This window comes from Aegilops tauschii, chromosome 6, assembly GCF_002575655.3.
Source record: "Aegilops tauschii subsp. strangulata cultivar AL8/78 chromosome 6, Aet v6.0, whole genome shotgun sequence".
Classification (NCBI taxonomy): domain Eukaryota; kingdom Viridiplantae; phylum Streptophyta; class Magnoliopsida; order Poales; family Poaceae; genus Aegilops; species Aegilops tauschii.
The window spans coordinates 140558109-140578351 of NC_053040.3; the positions used below are offsets into that span (position 1 = coordinate 140558109).

A 20243-nucleotide genomic window follows, 5' to 3' on the forward strand; every position below is an offset into this window, starting at 1 on the left:
AATTCATATAATGATGCATAATTTAAAATACAAACATGTGAAATGATGGGATCATGGAAGTCCAATAACTACTTGGTTCATAATAATAATAATGATAACAACAACAACAACATACTCACAACTTTTCAGCAGTAGCTGAGATGGCAGTGGATGGTCTCCAAGTGGTGACTGGCATGGTTTCACTTCCATCATCGATTTTGTACTTGCCCTTGTTATCAATGATGCTCTCAAACCTTGTGTTGATCAATTTGATCCTCTTTGAAAGGTCGCTCCGCACACGCACTTGTGTGAAGAAGTCGCGGAAGACTCTGACAATGGTATGGCTCCAACTTGGATACCTTCATTCCCAAACAATGTATTGTTGATTAACTAGCTGTCTCTATTAACTATCTCACCTTCTTCCAAAAATTAAGCTTATATCAAACTAATAAACTGGTCAAGCTAATTAACTATGATGTTTAAGTACCTAGTGTAAGATTTATAACACTACAAATATACAGCGACTTGAAGCATTTTATGGGTGTGCCCATTAGAAAAGCTTGACTTTCAGCGCGTTAAGCATTTTATAGGATGCCAATTGGAACATGGCAAAAAGTACTTGGAATTTGCGGGAAGCAACTTTTTCATGTGATAGTTAATCATTGACCTTGACCGTTGACAAAGAATCATTTGGAAAATAGTGTTTTTGAACTGAAAATTTTATTTTGGAATTGAGAACAACACAACACATGCATCGTGGGAAGCTTCATGACTACTCTGCTTCACCTAGGGTAATTATTGGATGATAGAAGAGTGTGTACTTATATCCGTATCGCTATTTATTAAAAGGAGCAATATGCTAAAATCATGGGTCATGAAACTCACCTAATGAAACGACAAACATATGACTAGCAAGTATGCATGACCTTGACATTGTTGTAGAAACCCCCTCTAACTAACTACAGACCCAAAAACCCGACTAGTGACGAGTTGTTCGGCCTATCACAACTTCTAGTCAAATGGAGTCTTTTTACACAAGTGAGGCTTCAGAGCACATGTCAATCGTTCGATTTAAGAACCCTAAAAAAGTGGGCCAAGTCTATAGGCCCATCTCGCTCAACCCGTGAAAGATGCCAACACCATCACACATCGTCTCTATCACCATAAGGATATGGCCATCCTCACCCATGTGGAGTCGAGGAGTCATCCGACGTCCAAGTAGTCGATGCCTACGTCATCCGTCGAGCGTGGAGTTGATGCTGACAAGGTTTGTCGTGCGCCGATTCAATGTGGACACTATGCTACATTGAAGACGACAATGTGGACATTCTAGTGGATGAAACCACTGCCATGACTAAGAAGCCACACCACGGGCTCATAGCTACTTCCGAAGGTGGAAGGTAGAGGGGCGGTTTAGGGAGTCCAAACGTGGAGGAACGAAGAGGCGGCACAATTTCTAGGACGACAAAGAAGAATGGTGGGGAGAGGGCATCTAGGGGTGACACACACACACACACACACAAAGGTTGTTGGTAGGGAGAACGGGATTTAGGGGGTAGGGTTGGGGACAGGGATCAAGAAGGGTCTCATCGACATTAGGGATGATAGGGTCGATGTCCATCTGTTAGAGTCGTGCACATCGCCTTGGAGCCAAAGAGGGCGTTGAGGCCACTAACTGGAGGTTAGGCCGATGGCGGGAGGTGGGTGTTGGAGATATGCCCTAGAAGCAATCATGAGATGGTGATATTTCCTTATGTATTCATGAGTTATTTGTACTGTCCTTGAACATCATCAGTAATATGTATCAATAAGTATGTGTCCGCCTGTTTGTGAAACTATATATTGTATGATGATTGTTCTAATGGTCCCTAGTTGATAAGGTTATGCAGACACATATCCCTTGCCTAGTATAGGTTCTATTGATGACTATGTTTCACCGGCCATGGGCATAGAGATGATAAACCGATGGTATGGACTCAGGGATGGAGATCAGTTAGTCGGACAATCCTAATTTGTGACGCAGCGAGATATTGTCATCCGTTAGTCTCAAGTACGATGTATATGTCATGTTGTAGACCTGAGGTTCTCGCATGTTCAAGGGATGAGGATCGACTCACTTAGGGTCTATCAAATGCTACTTAGTAACTGGCTAGTTATAAAGTGTAACATCCCAAAATTCTAAATTTTGGAATGTTATATTAAATCAATAGATTGATTATTTGTTTGATTGTGGTGTGGTTGCTTGTATGAAATTGAGTGAAATTTGAAACTTTCTAAAAGTTAAATGAGAGGGAATATAAGGACTTTCCCAAACTTTCATTTGCATTTATGATCTCCATGAATTCAAATTTATTTCCTCACAAAACCCTAGAGAGAAGATGACATGACTTCTTCCATTTAATTAAATGAAATGGGTTGTTGAAAAGATTTGAATTTCATTTGGAACTATTTCAAATTCAGAAACTTTAAGCAACTCAATGATTTTCATAAGAGAAGATAAAATGACTTCTTCAAAACATATGAAATATGAGTTGGAAGTTTTAAAAGAATTAAATTCAAAGTCCCTTTGAAAATTATTTTCAACTTGGAGTTATTTGGTTTTATTCAAATTATTTTTCTTCAAAAATAAAATATATGGAAATTAGGTTAAAATGATTCCCTACAGTATAAAAATGGAGAGAAATAAATTTGAAATTATTTTGGTGTTTTTAAAATGATTTTATGAGGTTTTCTTGCAACAGTCGCACTGTTTGCTTTATTTAAATTATTGCGGATTTTATCTGACGCTATAAAAATGTTCATGTTATAGAAAATCTTTTTCCGAAAATTTTGATATATAATATGCCTATATAAAATTTCATTTTTATTTTCGTTATTCAGTTTTTCCTTTTCTGTTTCTATTAAAAAAACTACGTGTGCGGCCTGTAACTATCCGTGGCTCACGTGCGCAGCATAGTCAGTAGACAGGCTCGTAACTGTTTTTATTTATTTATCGGTTATGCTTGGAGAGAAAAAAAATTATTTCAAGAATATTTCTTTTTCTTAAAAAAAGTTCAAAAAAAACGCGCACGACAGCCCATACTGTGCACGCGCGGCCGGCCGAACTAAAAGGCCCATATGGTGCCTTTTTGTTTCTTTTCTCCTCTTTTCATATACATTTAGTCCCACATTGCCTAACCTTTAACCCCTAAACCTTTTTTCCACCTATAAATATAGACGGGTTTTTTCCCTCTAGCTAGGGTTTCCTTCTCCCGGAGGCGATCCAGCCGCTGTCGAGTTTTTCACCTTCCCTCCTCCGATCGTCTCACGGTATCGCACGACTCGGGCTGAATAAGGGCTGATCCTGTATCACCACCCGGCCTTGGTCTGCCTATCGGAGGGTTTGGAGAGTTAGGGTTCGCTTCAAAGCCCGATACTGTAACTTTTCTCGGGCTAGGTTTCAAGGTTTTGGCGGCGATGGGATCGAAGGCCTCGAAGGCGTCAGGTTCCAACTCCGCATCCGAGGTAGAGAAGATGATGGCTGAACTTGGGCTTCGGGAGGAGGATCTGGACGACGTCGTCTTCGACGAGAAGGCGGCGCCACCGGACGCGACCAGATGGATGGCTGTGGCAAGGGTGCACATCGATAAACCTTACAACTAGTACTGGTTTTTCAAGAATATGCGGGCTGCCTGGATCAGGCACATGAGGTGAAATTCCGCCCTTTGGAAGATAATCTATATACCCTACAATTCTTTTGTCTTGGCGATTGGGAACGGGTGATGCAAGATGGCCCATGGAATTTTAGAGGAAACGCTGTCATCATCACCCCCTACGACGGGATCACCAAACCGACGGAGGTAAATCTGGATAACCTAGATATTTGGATACAGATCCACGATGTCCCTGACCTTTATGCACATCTTGTGACACCGCTCGCGTCTAAGGTTGGAGAGGTTCTATTCACCGAACAAGTGACACATGATTTTGCTGGCAATTTCTACCGTGTCCGGGTTAATATCAATGTGCACAAGGCTTTGAAGAATGCTGTGTCCATGATCCGTGATGGTAAACGTCAGATTTATCGTGTCAAGTATGAGCGCTTGCCGGATTGGTGTGCAGTCTGCGGGCATCTTGGACACGTGTATACAGAACATGGCGATGGGATCCACGCCCCCTCTGCTCTGTACTTCAAGGACCTCCGAGCCACATGGAACATGCGAGTTGGGACTGGACCTGGTCGTGGCAGAGGACGCCACGGTGGAAGGCGTGGTGGTCGAGCTGCTGGCCGTGGTAGGGCTCCTGAAGACCCTGAAGGTGTTGATGATGTTACCACTGATGGCCTGGATGAAGTCATGGCTGACGTGGGGGATAGCAGGAAAAGATCATCGGGGGAACAGAAGGATGCAACTCTGTCCCTCCCATCAAGCTCGGAGGAAAGTTTGGCGCTAGTTGCTGCAAAGGTGCCGGCTAGTCCTTCGTCAAAACAGGATCCGAAGAGACCACGTGTCATCCCGGACAAGAGCAATGTGAAGAAGGGTGCTGCCCAAGAGAAAACATATATGCAAAAACGGCGACCTCCCGAGTGGAGGATTGCCGAGCACAATGAATCTCATGTGTTGGAATTGTCGTGGTGCGGGCAAAGCCGCGACAATTCGAGAGCTTCGTGATCTAGCGAAGCAATTTGCCCCTACCGTGCTTTGTATCGTAGAAACTCAAATCTCAAAGGCACGAGTAGAAAGTTTAGCTGGTACTTTAGGCTTCAATCATGCATATGCAGTTGGTAGTTCTGGCCGCAGTGGCGGCATGGGTCTCTTTTGGAACGATGGAATAAAATTGGATGTTTTTGGGTATTCTGAGTACCATGTAGATGCAAAGGTGAAAATACCAAACTTTGCTGTATGGCGGCTTAAGTGTGTTTATGGTGAAGCAAATGTAGGGGACAGATACAAAGCATGGGATACACTTAAAGCGATTTCCAGCGCTAGCCCTTTACCATGGCTCTGCATCGGAGATTTTAATGAAGTATTACATTTGCATGAACACGTTGGAGCAGGCCAGCGGAGAAGGTCCCAAATACAAGGGTTCCGTGACACAATTGATGTATGTGCCCTAGTTGACCTGGGATATAATGGAAAGCCTTGGACTTTTGAGAAGAAAACGTCAGGAGGTGGTTTCTGCCGTGTACGGCTGGACAGAGCACTAGCTAACTCTGATTGGATGTCGCTCTTTCCCCATGCAAATCTGGTACATGAGACTGGCGCATCATCGGATCACTGTCCCATCCGGCTACTTCTGGAGCCACCGGGTGCACCTCAACAGAGAAAAAAGCTGTTCCGATACGAGTGCTACTGGGAGCGCCATGATGGATTTGGCGACTCACTAGAGGCCATGTGGAGCGGGTCATCGGGAAGCCAATCAGCCGCAGAACTGAGTAGTAAATTGGAGAACCTGTCAGCATCTTTGCGGCAGTGGAGTGGGGACAACATAGGCTGTGTATCTAGGAGGATAAAGAAATTGAAGAAAGAGTTAGCACTTTTGCAAAATGACCCTCAACTTTTATCGCCATCACATGTAGAGATAAAAATTACAGATCAACTGATTGAGCTCTATCATATGGAAGAGACCTTGCAGCGCCAGCGGTCTAGGGTCGACTGGCTGGTAGATGGCGACAAGAACACCAAATATTTCCAGAGGAGGGCCAGCATGCGGAGGAGGAAAAATCTGATTAAGAATTTGCAAAAACCAGATGGAACACTAACACATGATCCGGCTGAGATGAGCTCTATGGCAACGACTTTCTATCAGGACTTGTTTCACTCGGAAGGAACTACCGAAATGGATGAGGTACTGCACACAGTACCTGTAAAAGTTACAGCCGCGATGAATGCTAATCTGACTGCCCCTTTCACTTCGGAGGAGGTAAAAACGGCTTTGTTTCAAATGTATCCAACAAAAGCTCCTGGTCCGGACGGATACCCGGCCCACTTCTTCCAACGACATTGGAGTTTTGTGGGGGTGAAGTCACCAATGTGGTGCTCCACATTCTTCGAGGGGAAGAAAGTCCGGAAGTTATCAATAAGACGTTGCTTGTTCTTATTCCAAAGGTAAAGGACCCGGTTCTGCTTTCACAGTTCCGACCAATTAGTTTATGCAACGTGATCTACAAAATATCATCCAAGGTCCTGGCCAACAGACTTAGGGTGATACTTCCGGAAATAATCTCAGAGGAGCAATCTGCTTTTGTACCAGGACGTTTGATCACAGACAATATAATCACAGCATATGAATGTCTCCATTTTATGAAAAGGAACAAGGCAAAGAGGAATAGGTTTTGTGCGGTCAAGCTTGATATGATGAAGGCATACGACCGTGTCGAGTGGAATTATTTGGAAGCTATAATGACTAAGTTGGGCTTTGCACCATCTTGGGTAGCCTTGATTATGAGAATGGTGAGCTCAGTAAGATTCTCAATCATGTTCAATGGTGGCAAGTTGGATGAGTTCATGCCATCACGAGGGATCCGTCAGGGAGACCCAATTTCTCCATACCTGTTTTTGCTTGCAGCAGAGGGCCTTACGTGCCTCCTTAAATCACAAGATGAATCATCACACCTCAGTGGTATTCGAGTGGCTCCATCGGCACCCCCGGTAAGCCATTTGCTTTTTGCGGATGATAACCTGCTGTTTGTCAAAGCCAGTGGAAGTGGTGCAATTGAGTTGTCCTCCTTATTGGATCGGTATTGTCATGCTTCGGGGCAGAGGATTAATTTGGCAAAATCTTCGGTGTTTTTAGCAAGGGGTGTCCCAACCACTTGCGGGCCGAGGTAATGAACACTCTTAATATTGCTAATGAATCTCTTTCGGATAAGTATCTGAGTATGCCCACGGATGTTGGCAACAGCAAAAATGGTGCTTTCAAGTTCTTAAAGGATAGAGTATGGAATAAAGTAAAAGGTTGGTTGGAAAAACTCCTATCTTCAAGAGGAAAGGAAGTTCTTAGAAAATCAGTGGCTCAAGCGGTCCCTGTCTATTCCATGTCCTGTTTCAAGTTACCACGCGGCCTATGCGAACACATCAATACTCTCATACGTAAGTTTTGGTGGGGGAGTAAGGATGGTCACAGGAAGCCGAACTGGGTCTCTTGGAGCACAATGACCCGGCCAAAACATTGTGGGGCCCTAGGGTTCCGGGATATAGAACTCTTCAATCTTGCCCTGCTCGCGAGACAAGCGTGGAGAATTATGAAGGATCCAGAATCGCTTAGTGCTCGAGTACTAAAGGAAAAATATTATGCCAATGCTGATTTTCTGCAAGCTGAACTTGGTACGGCGCCTTCACAGATCTGGAGGGCCATCATTGAAGGCCGGGGCGTACTCACCCAAGGCTTGATCCGCCGAATCGGGACTGGAACGGATACGATGATATGGCAACAGAACTGGCTACCTAGACCGCACAATATGAGGGTGGAGGAGCTCATACTACCGGGGCGGAGTGGAATAGAACCCTAATTGAGGAGGTGTTCTTGCCCTCGGACGCAAGGGTGATATATGCCATTCCACTATGCACGAGACATATAGATGATTTTTGGGACTGGGTGCATGAGAAGAAAGGAACCTTCACAGTCCGTTCAGCTTATCGCATGCTTGTTGATACAAACATGAGGAGAGAAGCCTGGCTTGAGGGACGGGCTGATGTATCGAACAATGAAGGTGAACAGAGATTATGGTCGAAGCTGTGGAAAGTCGACGTCCCGTCGAAGGTCAAGATCTTCCTCTGGCGACTAGCCCAAAATTCAATGCCAACCGCTGATCTTTTGCATGACCGAAACATGTCGACTACCACCGCTTGCAAGCTATGTGGGGCAGAGGATTCTTGGCAGCATTCACTCCTTCATTGTAGTGTTGCAAGATGCGATTGGGTCCTCCAAGATTTAGACCTTGTTGAAGTTCTCAATACCACTCAGGAGCCGGATGCCAAGAGATGGATCTTTGCCATCTTAGACCTGCTCTCCCCCTCCGAATTTACCCAAGTTCTGGTGACTTTGTGGGCTATCTGGTATGCGAGGCGCCAAGCTACCCATGAGAATATCTTTCAAAGCCCGATGGCGACACATAGCTTCATCATGAAGTACCTCCGTGAACTGAAGGAGTGCAAACCACATCAGCCGCCAAGACAAGCAGCAACAACACCAACTCGAAGCAGAACAAGGTGGATCCCCCCGGCTCCTGGGGTAGCAAAGTTGAGAGTCGATGGTGCGGTGTCCAGAGATCTTAACGAAGGGACTATCAGCGCCGTGTGCAGAAACTCAGAAGGTACATTTCTGGGAGCCTCCTATACGAAATTTTGTGGTCTGACTGATCCAGCTACTTTGGAAGCGGTGGCATGCCGTGAGGCACTAGCGCTGGCTGCTGATCTCTATTTGGATAATATGGTGATCGCTTCCGATTGCCAAGGCGTTGTTCGAGATATCCAGGATCGAACAGGAGGATCGTATGCTACTATAGTTAAGGAGATTAATGAGACTGCTACTGTCTTTCAGCAGTGTTCCTTCATCTTTGAAGGGCGAGAAACTAATGTCGAGGCACATAGCCTTGCTAAGCATGCTTTTGGTCTGGGGTCCGGGCGCCACCTGTGGCTTTTAAACCCGTCAGACATCGATTGTATCCCTATGATTATTGAGTGTATAAAGTAAGCATGTTTAGACTAAAAAAACCCCCTATAAATATAGACCTATAGAGCCCCCAAAAATCATCTGATCCGGGTTAAATCAATATTTAGATTTGAGTAGATTCATTAAGAAAAATATTTTCTCCTCTCCGGCGGGACTTCTGAAAGTTGTCTCCTCTCTCCGAAGTCGTCTTTTCTCTACCTTATAAAGGTATATTTTTTCGCCTTTTTTATATACGTACGTAGTTTATTATTTCTAGACTAGTACGGTAGAATAATTAGATTATCAATTAGTCTCTGTATTTATACATTAGACCTAGAATTCTTTTAGCCGTAGTTATTTTTCTTTCTTAAAACAGCTTGACCCTGATTTTTCAAATGGCCATAACTTTTTACCCGTTCATCCAAATTAGATGAAACCAACGCCTATAGTTTCGTCTTGTTTTCACTTATCCAATGAACCTGACACATTAACTTTTTGAAATTTTCAAATTTCAAAATTTGTTCAGATTCATATTCAAACTTTTTTTGATCATAGCTTGAGTTTCGTAACTCCGATTGGGTTGATTTTTTTTGCAAATTGAAGCTCTTGACCTTAACTTTCTGATAAGACCAAATTCACCCAATTTTGGTACTGTTAGAAATTGTTTTATGTTACCCCTCAAAAAAAGATATTGTTTTATGTTGCAAGAGTTAATTGCCTGTTTTCAAAGTTTTCCGAGTTTTTTTCTTTGATTCTTTTGCATGATTGCTTATGTGTGGTTACTATTGCTTGCTTACGATAGATTGAATGGAGTGTGACGAGTAGAACTATCAGGAGTTATGAGTGCGAATCATCTTCATCAACAGTACAAGGCAAGTTCACACTTTGATCATATCCCTTTCATACCCAGTTTTTATGCATTAGTTTCACCCTCAAACATTGCATGAGTAGGATCTGATTAATATGTGGGTTTTGGGACCTTTCATACCCATTTTTTATGCATTAGTTTCACCCTCAAACATTGCATGAGTAGGATCTGATTAATATGTGGGTTTTGGGAGGTAGTTGATGAGGTAGAACCTATTGTCCTTTATATCAAACCCCTGGGAGTTACTTCTACGTTATGCTTATACTTCTATGCTATGCTATGCTTGTAGACGTGTATTGGTTTGAGAGAATTCATGAAAGTTGCGAGAGTAATATTATCTAAGGGAAACATAAGGTGGCTACTTTAATACACATCTGGGTGGATTGGTTGGGGCACCCTGGGGATATACCAGTGGCTTGCCCAGACACTTGGGGATATACCAGTGTTGTCCTAGGAGATCCCGGGGAACCCGTGTGATCATCCTATGGAATGCCACCCAGGCTCAAAGGGATCATAAGATTATTCATGCTAGAAACTTCCGTGTGCAGCCACAAGCTATTATGAGCTCTAGCATAGTTGAGTATGTTGCATGACCTCTTTGAGTGGTAGGCTAGCAGATGTAGGGGAAAGTAGGTGTAACTGTCTACCCAGAGTAAAGAGTTAATGTTTCTGAAAGACTGTGTCTCGGTCATCCGTTTCTCAAACACCATGTAGTGCGAGAAATCCAACGGAGGAGATCGAGTCTTGTGGGGAAAAGTGCGCAAACCTCTGCAGAGTGTACAAACTAATCATGATTAGCCGTGTCCCCGGTTATGGACATCTTGAGTATCTGGTTCTTGAATTATCGTGTTGATCTCATCACTCTACTTAATTAATTTGTTGGGTTGTTCACTTTTAAATCGGATTGAGTTGGAGGAACCTTCTCAATATTTTCAACAAACTTTGTAGTTAAATAAAATATATTCCTTTGTTGTAGGGAAAATTGGCTTTATGCAAAAATAAACTTAGAGCTTTCCACCAGCCAAATATGCATGTAGTGATAGCTATTATTCATCATTATCCCATGGTGTGAATTTGCCAGTACATGCAATGTACTGACCCTTTGTGGCTGCAATGTCTCATGTTGCAGGATTCTTACGACGAGTAAGCGATATGTTAGGGTTACGATTTCTACACTCAACTTTGCCGTTGGTGTTGATGGGAATCCACAACCTTGTTGTTACTTCCGCTATTTGGATTGACGTAATATTATTTACGTTACTTTATACATGTGATTTACCTATGTTATAAATCCTCGAGTACTGTGTGTGTCAGCATACCGAGGGATGACAGTTAAGCACAGAGACTTGACCGTCTGAGGTCGGGTCGCTACATAAAGGTAGCTTTTGGGTGAGTCATGAGACATGCCGCGAGACATGGTTGACCAAGATGGGATTTGTCCCTCCGATGCGAAGAGATATTCTCTAAGCCCTCTCGAGTGATCATAGTTGGAAAACATGGCCATGCGACTTGGGTTAAGAGTTAACCCTGTTCAGAAATGTGTATCGCGGTTTCAAGAAGAGAAGTCAAGCTACAATAAGGCTAACAAGTACTCTCCTTGAGCTCAAAGACATATTTTGTGAGGCAAAGGAAGTTGCATATGAAATATTGTCAAGGTTCATCAAACGGCTTTTCGCACACATGGGAGTTGGCACGTTCTACTAGGATCCGCTACCAACTATCGGCTCGGGACTTGTCCATGTGTACATGAACTTATTGCTCTCCCACTTAAGGGGCTGCAACCCATTCGGATTGGGTCCAAGTGGAAAATGGGTGTAGACTCCTAGTGGGCCTAATGAGTTCAGCCCACCTCAAAGGTCTATATAAAGGGGAGCGAGGCACACCTTTTAGGGTTGATCTTTTTTCTCTCACCATAGCCGCCACCGCCACTCCCCATGCCCATATTCCAAGTAACCAGACGTAGTTCGGCGCCCAAAGCTGCTCCCCGTACGTATGGATACCTTGGAGGCATCACATCTGAGGTGCTCTGACTAACCGTTCAAGGGAACCGAGACGGACAGTTCGAGGGATCCGCGAGGAACCGCTTGAGGGCGATCGGCTACACGGGGAGGAGATGACTCGGCTGATCGGCTAGGCACATCATCAACTCTACTTCCTTTACGGTGACTGCGGGTCTAGTGGTAAACCTGATCCCGTGATCTATCTCCAGCAGTACGTTCTTGCTTGCGCGGTAGAAATTTTTAGTTGGTGGTAGTGTAGCGTTCCGCGTACCCCAACAGTGGGGAGTCAGAGGGAGGTGTGTTGGACCGGACGTCTTTGTGTGTGTGTGTGAGAGAGAGAGAGATAGATTTCGGTGCTAGAGAGAACGAGATGTGTGTGTGTGTATGGGGGGGGGGGTTGGGGATAGGGATTGGGATTGAGAGGGTTCTCATTGGTGCTAGGTAGGATAGGGTCGACGTCAACTAGTTGGAGTGGTGCATGTCATCCTCAGAGCTGGAGAGGGAGGTGAGGCCACTAACTTGGAGTTAGACAAACAGTGGAAGATGGGAGCTAGAGGGAGGTGTGTTGGGTTGTGTGTGCTAGAGAGAGAGAGAGAGAGAGAGAGAGAGAGAGAGAGAGAGAGAGAGAGAGAGAGATGTGATAGATGGAGTTGGGTTGGGCCAATTGATGGGAGACGATGAGGAGGGAGTATGGGTTTGGTTTTCTTGTTTTTATACATAATGGGGTCGGGCTGCGGGCAGGTGTTTGGGCCCAGAAATACTACTGATGGTCCGAACAAGAAGCACATCAGTAGTTAGTAGCTCTCTACTGATGGACAGGATTTTTTGGCCCGTTCGTGGTAATAGCTAGCACTTGCATATCATTAGTGATGGACTTAAATGCATGCATGCCCGCCCTTGTTATTTTTTTTGCAAAATTTTGGCAACTCGTTAAAACCTCCACGATCAGGTTGCCAATTTCCATCAGTGGTATGTAGTACTAGTGGTGGGATTTTTGTGCCTGTCGCCAGGGACCGATCACCAAAGGGGTATTTTGTAGTAGGGTTGCCATTTAGCAAACTCTACCATCACCTCAACATAATTTCTACCTTTTCAGTGGTCATGTCACTCAACCCTTATTGTATCCATCTCGTGGATGGATGTACATTATCACATGAGATAGACATATTGAAGTAGTTGATTGTAGCAAACTAACTAATGTGGTATACGTTGGAGATGGTAAGTTTTGAAATTATGATGCTTATTCGAATGATCGGTGATTATACTAATGGCAATAAAACTTATAGTAGGTTGTAACAAGTGATAAGGAATGAGAAAAGTTCTTTATGGTGATCAAGCACAAGTTACATTGTGAGGCATCTAACAATCCATCAACAAAATCTCTGCTGCTTTTCACCAATGGTGATACTAAACCTGTTCCAAATGCCCTTGTAATGTGAGAAGTCTCATTCTCGCATGACATGGGCAATTTGAGATGTGTCGATTGATATTACTGTTAATGTGCTACATGTTTTTTAACTATAGTAGGTTGCAAAATCTTGATGCTTACTTGAATGATATATGATCATGCAACTTTCTTGTGATTTTCTTAGGTAACATGGATGATTGGGCCAATGATGTTAAATTAATGTCTCGATTTTGCATCGTAATAACTAAAAATCCTTAACATAATCTATAAATCAGGCATGGGATCGAATCGGAGAAGGTATGGTCCGAGGCCTACATATAGTTAAGTAAGCCATTGAGAAGATCTCTAGTTTATCCAGTAGTGTCACTTAATCCAATTAGAGTGACCAAGTTTTTTGAGGAGAAGTTGTTCTGACATGAAATGGATACTTAAACAGGTTGATTCACATCGGGTGATGTGGTGTAAGTTTTGAAGATCATGTTTATTTGAACAACATATGATTATGTGATTTTTTTTGTCTGAGATAGCAACTCATATCCCCAACAGCTGGCTATCGAGACACAATTGTTTGGGGTAAGGTGGTCATCTCAAATGGCCAGTAAATTGTTTTGGATGAAGGGCTCATCCCCAATGTTTAATCCTCGACGGTCGCGAAGATTGTTTGGGATGACATTTTTCAATCATTTTGGGATGAATCCTACTATTATACTAACTAACATGTTGGCCTAAATCAAATGTGAGGGCATCATTTTAGTGTGTAGAAAATATGAAGTATTTATTTTAATGTTTTAACATTTTTAATGTTACGACGAAAGCCCCCCCCCCCCCCCCCAATTACCTCTTCATTACAAAATACACGAAATGTTAGATTGATACATTCATATAGGTGTAACTGGGACTCTATTTATCTTTTGCCATGATTTAACCACAAAGGTACAAAAAAATTATTTTGAATAAAATCTAATGATAATGATTCTTTTTCGTAGTAAACTTTTATTTCACCGGTGGGTGTTTTGAGAGGGCACCAACAAAAATAACTCGAACACATGACCACTAAATCAAATTTCCATGTCCTCGGTAGGGTAGCTCTACAACTCAACGGGTTCCTCATTTTGCACATGGTTATACAAAGCAACAAAACATAATATACCTATTGATATCCTCCTCAAACGACAAAACTTTTAAATCCAACTAATAATTAACATGTACAACAAATAATGCCTAGAATCTCATCTAAATTCCTCACAAAAATGAAACCTTATTCAAAGATAAAATGATACATATCGGGTGACCAATCGAGCAAACCAATTGGTCATTCCCACACAATGCCGCTCATCCAGTGGGACCACACACTAGCCTCTCCCTCAGCCTTTATTTTTCCGGCCATTTGTTCTCCATCCCAATGACCTCATTCTTCTTCTCTCGTTCTCGCCGCCTCAAGCCATCGCCCTATCTTCCCTCCCAGCTATGGCACGTCGGTGCTGCAAGGACTGTGGAGTGTGGCAATAGATGCCGAGGCCATGATCTGAGACCACGACCACATGCGTTGCTATAATCCCATCTCGGGCGTTGTTGCAAGCGCCCCTGCTGTCCGGATAAGGGAGGCAGGGCGACGCCACATAGGAGCTATTGCTGCAGTTGATTTCCGTCAGCCGGTGTTGGGGATGGCGAGCGCGACGACAATAAGATCCGGCGAAGGTAAAGCATGAAGGGTCCACAGAATGCTACGACCTCTCGATTGTGGTGTTGCAATCGTTGATGGCAAAGCTACATCTGTCAATGCGGGGAGCTGCAACCACAACGGTTGGGTGCACCACGTTCTACGACGGGCGGCAATGGCGTGCTGCAACTTCGGCGACCGGGTGTTGCGACAACAGTGACCGCATGCTGCGAGCCTCGATGAGCGGTGATTCAAGCGTCAACAAGGGAGGTGGCTGGACAACGAGGTGTTGCATGCTAGGGACGAGCTGCTGGAGGGGGGCATTGTCGGTGTGGCGGGGTTCCTTGCTAGTAGTTAGTTATGACGGTTTCAGGGGCGCTCCTGCAAGGTGGAGGGGTACAACCTGCTATGATGGCGTCTGGTCCTGCTGCGTCGCAATGAGTTGGCGGTGCTGGCTTATCTACTAAGCATGAGTTGATTACATTAGAACAACGAGCTCCTGCTAAACGTGATTATGGGCTGAGCAAACCATGTTGTAACTCCCTTTTTTTGCCAGGGAGGGGTGGAGGCGAGTAGTAGTTGATCCAGTCTACTAGTACGGAATGCAAGCAAGTCTCACTCGGGTAGCCCTAGAAGCTTGATAGGATTCCATCAACCGTTTCTGATGGCTTTGCACCTAGGGCAGATTAAGAAACAGAAAACCAAGACGGGTCAATTCCGGTGATGTCACACTGAGATTAAAGGGGAGACACAGGTTAAAAGGGAGTGGAAAGGATCAAGGGTGCCTAGGATGCTTCTTACCCGCTTTATCCGCCAGGTTAGGGTTGGTTTTGTTAACTAGAGATCTTTTCTGTGCCTGGCGACCGGCGACTGTGACTATGGGAGGATGTGCAATGACACAAGGACATACATACACATATACACTCATTCCTATGAACGCGCACGCGCACACAGGGCCGGTCCTGAGATTTTGGGGGCCCGGGGCAAGACAAAAAATTGGGGCCCCCCTAATATATATAACCAGTAATACTTTAATGCAACCAATTTTGATACTATTTTCGTTCAATACTTTCTACATATTATTCTAGAAGTTTCTTCTAGAATCCCGCTGGCCATCCGGAACCTAGTAGTAAGGCCATGATTCGTGTCAAGAGATCAGTCATTCTTCTGTAGGCGAAACATGTTAGACATCCGTTTATCTTGAGAAACATTCGAATAACTAGGCTACAGAACGACTAAGCAAGTCAAGGAGAACAATATATATAAGATCTTGTCTCTTAAAATAAAGTCCTGCGTGGCTGCGTCCATGTACTCGAGCTGCCGGCGGCCAGCGACTTTTGATCTAAAATTCGGGACCAGGGAACAGAGAATAGGGCAGTGGATTAGGGATGCGATCTCACGTCGCAAGAGTTACGCCGTGATTGCGTGCGTACATCAATGTGGGCCTAGTTTTGTTTACTTGAGCTAATTCGTTTCGTGAGAAGAAAGTAATGAATTCCTGATTGCGTACTTGCGCCTAGGCTGCTACCTCTTTCCTTTGTTTGAGCTAATTTCATTTCAGGAAATGATATGGGCCTATGGGCTATATTCGTACCACATCTGGGAGGGGCCCCCTGGATTTCGGGGGCCCGGGGCAGCCGCCCCCCCTGCCCCCCCCATCCGGGCCGGGCCTGCGCGCACACGCCCTACCACAGTGAGCGCCTCCAAAAGACTGAGCCGTCATATCATCTTAGATTGACGAAGTCACAGACGCCTTCATAGTCGACGAGAAAGTCTCTTCCTACTAAATGCACATCGCTGAATGGCTTGAAATAAATCCAGGAAAATGCGGGCATCAATGTTAAGTCTAGGACTTCAACCCTGGTAGACTAGGAATAGCACTGTCTACTAATCATCTAACCACAAGTTGGTTCGTTGGCTGTCCTTCCTTGATGTGTATTATATTTGATTTGCATCCTACTACATGTCTTTTCCAGAATACATACTAGCTATGATTTGATTTAGAGGGAATAGGTCATGTATGTGATAATTTTGTTTATCCGCACTAATTGGTATTGGAATGATGCACCGATGTTATAATTTAGATTTAATTTGCTATAAATTGTGCTTGTGTGGTCATGGGGAGATCCAGTCAATGATATAATTGGTTAAGCTCACAACACAAATCTGGTAGTATGATTCTAAGTTTCTACAAATCAACGAGTAGCTAGCATAGAAAATACTAGCACTAACTCTAATCCAACAAATAAGCACTTCTGATCTAGGCGATTGTAAAGCAAAATGAGTAAATGGTTGAACGCAAAGCTAAGCTTAAGACTACACTATATTTGTTATGGGGATGACTGTTTTGGCTCTGTGGTGCATATGCTCTCAAATAGGAGTAAATAGTAAATTTGAAACCAAAAGTAAATAAAATTAAAAATTCTGATTTTTTAAATTTTTTTGCAGATGCTCTTGTTAGTGTAACAAGCGTGCTTGACAATTTTCATATGAAACGAGATAGCGGTGATTCGCCGGTATAAAAACAAAATTAATGTAACATTTGGAGGTAATATTTGGCGGTCGACTTATTTTTTTTTTTGCAGGTCAAAATGCATAAGCTTGTCCCCTAAAAATTTGCAGTTAGCATTTTAATGTGAAAATGAACAAAATCTTTTTCTATTGACATTTGCAAAAAATATTTTTGATGAGTAGGAGCATATGCACTCAAGACCCAAATTAGATTTTGATTTGTTATGTCTGTATTTTTTGTTTGTTTGCTTGTTGTCTCTTTGCCCCCTCCAATGCTCAAACCCTGGCTCGGTCTATGACGGGGACGGTGGTGGTGCGACCCGGCGTAGGAGAGTAGGAGGTGGGAGAGAGGAGGTCACGGGGATTATGTATGCTTAAATAAGTTTGTGAAGTGTTAGTCCTAGATAGTAAGTATTAGTCCTACCCTGCAGCGACCCTCCTCCCCCGACGCGGGAGAGAGCTCCGCCGCCGCCGTCGCCTGATCTCCCGCCTCCGGCCACCTCCTTCACAACAGAGACTAGACCTAAAACTCTCTCCTCACCCTCTCCATCCATACAGGAGTCGAGCGCTATCGGGCGACTCGGGGGCGACCTCCCTTCCGCCGCCGGTGTAGACACCTCCTTTCCCTCCCTCCCTCGCCGCCGCATGAGGCTGGCGCCGGGCAAGCCCGTGCCGCAGCCGGGGACTGCGGCGGCGGGGCCCTTGCTGCTTCGCCTTGCGCTGGAGAGCGATTGGATCTGGGGCGGCGGTCCTTCCGGCGAGGCCCCTCCGTGCTACGGCGAGCAGCGGGGCTGGAGTGGTGCCGGTGGTCTCGTCGGACGGCCGACGGATCTTCGATGGACCAGGGCCTAGCGTGGCTGCTCTGGTGGCCGGCGGCGCCTGATCTGGCCGCTGTCCTCCGACCCTGATTCGGTGTGCTTCTCTCCTGCGGGTTCCTGGCGGTGCCGGCGTGGCTTCCCGGGACCCTGGCCGGTGGCCGTGGATGAAGCTGGTGGAGGAGATCCAGATTGGGGGAAACCCCTTGGTCGGCCTCGACCGACCGCACCAACGACGACGCTCAAGGGCGCCGCTTTTCTTCTTAGAGACGTTGGTCTACGTCTGCTCCGCTACTTCTCCCCTACCTGCCTCTCGAGTGAAAACCCTAGCTCCAGTGGGCGATGGCGGCGTCCTTGACGTCGTAACCTTCCTGTAGGCGTCGCCTTGAGGGCTGAGTGGTGGTGGGCACTGTGTGGGTCCTTGACGGTTGTTGGTGGTGGGCACTGCTTCGGGGAAACCCTATGATCTGGTCTTCTAGATCGGACGATGGCGGTACCGCGGTGCCGTTTCTCTTTTGGGAGCATTGTTTGTGGAGCAGCGCTGGATGGCAGAGGCAGGAGGTGGAGCGGCTTCGTCTTGCACGGAGCTTTGGTGGAGCTGTCAAGTCATGCCTGGCCGACAGGTGCTACGCTGAGTCATGCCTGGTTGGCAAGTGCTACGCACAACAGTCTTCCAGAGTCTTCGTGTCTGGACGGATGAGTGTAGGGCGGTGGCGCCGTTGGGCGCCGTGGTGGCGTCGACGGATGTCCGAACTGGCAAGGATGATGCGGATCTCTCTCCTGAATATGGGTCAGTGGTCCGATGACGATGGCGACTTCTAAAGCATGTGCATGTGGTATGCGCTTTAGGTTTGCTGCACCGGCTGTTGGTCCTGATACATTATGTGGATGGATTAGCGACCACACCAGTTTTAGATATGGGGAGTGAGAGCACTTCACATTAACGAGTTTGTAGGTGTGAGTGTTGGTTTCTGGTGAATTGATGTATGTTTTTGACCAAATAATTAATAAAGATGGCTGAATTCATCGATTGATGCAGAGGCCGGAGTTTATCTTTTTAAAGTATTAGTCCTAGATAGTACGGTTTGTTTTGTTTGATTAGCGTGATGGGGAGGGGGTAAAAGACAGTTTAACGAGGACTCGATTGAATAATTAAACTACTTGTCTTAAAACTTTTTTGGGACAGAGGGAGGGGATGGACACATACCTCGAGAGGTCGATTCGGAAGAAATACTGATCGACGGCGTCCTCGGTGTCGAAGACGACGTCGCGGGTCTGCTGCAGGCACACCCTGATGAGCTCGTCGTTGTTGGCGCGCCGCCGCGGCTCGGCGTCGCGGAGGAAGGCCTGCATCCACATGAGCTTGTCGCGGAGGCTCCGGACGTCCTCGTTCACCGCCACCATCGCCCGCGCCTCGCTCATCACCAGCTCCTGCAGTCTCCCCACCAGCGGCCCCAACACCGCCTCCGCCATCTTGACTAATTTCCTGTCTCTCCAGGCAGCACTTGATCGTGCGACGCAAATGCACGCGGCAGGCCGACAGGGTGGTATATATAGTTATGCTCGCGTAGCTGCCGTGGATGCGAGTGCCTGCTAGCTGCCTCAGCTACTTTGAGTAGCAATAGAGGGAAGGCATAGAATCATTCTGCGAAGACCAAAGGGAAAGGGCACCGATCGGCTATGTGTTGCTTGCTGCCTTGGACGTATGCATTTCTTCCCACAGAACATGATGCTTTACTAGAGGCATTTGCGCGCTTTGCCGCGCCATTATTTTCTAACAAAGTATTGGTGGCAGTAGGCTTTGTTGGTCGGCTTATACATGCAAAATTTACTGTTTTGACACTTTTAATATACTTTAGCACGATCTGACCCTAAGTAAGAAAAAAAAAATCGGATCCGACCATTTTCCTACCGCCACCCGATCCGGCCGTAGGGTTTAATAGGCTACCGCCACAGACCACGGCGGTAGGATCCGAGTCAATGTAAACGGTGCCGTCTGCCCTGGCTGACGTGGACGAGTGGCTACCACCGCACACCGTGACGGTAGGGTGGCGCCTAGGCATTTCGACCCGCTGCGGCTGCGGGCGGGCCCCACCTCTCATCCTCGCGAACAGAGGCGAGACTCGCCTCTCTCCTCCCGACCCCCTCTCCCCTTTGATCTCCCTCTTCCCTCGACCATTTTTGCGGATCTTTGGGGCAAATCGAAGAGGCCGGTAAGCTTCTCCAATCCCTCCAATCAATTTTCGCAATAACTTGGTAGTTTTGAAGCTATTTTTGGCACTAGGTGCAACCTAGGTTTTCAAGGAAAAGAATTGGTGAGGATTTAGTTGTTTAGTATCATATGGTTTATTGGTAGAGGTTATGTAAGGAT

The 20243-nt window shown here is 45.5% G+C and overlaps 1 protein-coding gene across 1 annotated transcript; it reads right to left on the minus strand.

Annotated features, from left to right (window-relative positions):
* Positions 1-115: 115 nt before the first annotated feature.
* LOC109735787 (disease resistance protein PIK6-NP) lies at positions 116-19742 on the minus strand. Its single transcript, XM_040393504.2, has 2 exons — positions 19080-19742; positions 116-338 (listed from the first exon to the last, which is right to left on the minus strand). The coding sequence occupies exons 1-2, from the start codon at positions 19343-19345 to the stop codon at positions 116-118; spliced, it is 489 nt and encodes a 162-aa protein (XP_040249438.2). The 5' UTR covers positions 19346-19742.
* Positions 19743-20243: the final 501 nt, after the last annotated feature.